Source organism: Echinops telfairi, unplaced genomic scaffold (genome assembly GCF_000313985.2).
Source record: "Echinops telfairi isolate 266 unplaced genomic scaffold, ASM31398v2 ScPeMD7_60;HRSCAF=208, whole genome shotgun sequence".
Taxonomy (NCBI): domain Eukaryota; kingdom Metazoa; phylum Chordata; class Mammalia; order Afrosoricida; family Tenrecidae; genus Echinops; species Echinops telfairi.
The window spans coordinates 3,134,155-3,135,308 of record NW_022103958.1 but is presented as its reverse complement, the minus strand read 5'-3'; the positions used below and the strand labels follow the sequence as shown (position 1 = coordinate 3,135,308).

Below are 1,154 nucleotides of genomic sequence, written 5' to 3'. Positions count from 1 at the left end.
AAGCACAGCGATCTGACTCTAGTCCTGGGTCCATGTCTTACAGGGAGGTTGACTAACTGACGACTTCTATGAGCCTAGTGTGAAATATGAGGATCATGGAGGTTTTGCAAGGTTGTTTGAATAATGTGTCTTCTATAGAGTAGCCCATTAAACACCAATGCATACACATTTACTGTTTGACTAACCAAAAACCTACCTACATAAATAAATAAGCCAACAAGACAAGATGTGTGAAGGATTCTATAAATGAATCAAGTACTAAACAAGCAGATTTGTGCAATGATTGCATTTGTCTCGTCAAAGGTAATCTTCTCTGAGATCCATCATCCCCAAATGGGACCCAAGGGCAGTACAAATAATGTGACGGAATTGATTCTCACCGGCCTCTTCCAGGACCCAGAGGTGCAGAGGGTGTGCTTTGTGGTGTTCCTTCCTGTGTACCTGGCCACGGTGGTGGGCAATGGCCTCATCGTGTTGACAGTCAGTGTCAGCAAGAGTCTGCATTCCCCCATGTACTTCTTCCTTAGCTCCCTGTCCCTGGTGGAGATCAGTTACTCCTCTACTATTGTCCCTAAGTTCATCACTGACTTGCTCACCGAGATTAAAACCATCTCCCTGGAGGGCTGTTTGACTCAGATCTTCTTCTTCCACTTCTTTGGGGTCACTGAGATCCTTTTGCTCGTGGTGATGGCTTATGACCGGTACGTAGCCATCTGCAAACCTCTCCACTATATGAACATTATGAGCCGTCAACTGTGCCATGTACTAGTAACGGGTTCCTGGGTAGGCGGATTTTTACACTCCATAATTCAGATTCTTATCACCATCGAATTGCCCTTCTGTGGTCCCAACGTAGTCGACCACTACTTCTGTGACCTTCTGCCATTATTCAAGCTGGCTTGCACTGACACTTTTGTGGAGGGAGTCTCTGTATTGGTCAACAGTGGCTTAATTGCCTTGTGTTCGTTCCTCATCTTGGTGTTCTCTTACATGGTCATCCTGGTCCACTTGAGGAATCATTCCACAGAGGGGAGGCGCAAAGCCCTTTCTACGTGTGCCTCCCACATCACAGTGGTCATCTTGTTCTTTGGACCAGCCATTTTTCTCTACATGCGACCCTCTTCGACCTTCACAGCAGACAAACTGGTGGCTGT

The 1,154-nt window shown here is 46.4% G+C and overlaps 1 protein-coding gene across 1 annotated transcript in view; it reads left to right on the top strand.

Annotated features, from left to right (window-relative positions):
* The first annotated feature begins 333 nt into the window (after nt 1-333).
* The window catches only part of LOC101663944 (olfactory receptor 4B1-like), a 6,546-nt gene continuing 5,725 nt past the window's right edge, over nt 334-1,154 (top strand). Inside the window, exon 1 of the mRNA XM_045291114.1 lies at nt 334-1,152. Within this exon, the coding sequence (XP_045147049.1) occupies nt 334-1,152 (819 nt within the window). The remainder of the gene's footprint in view (nt 1,153-1,154) is intronic.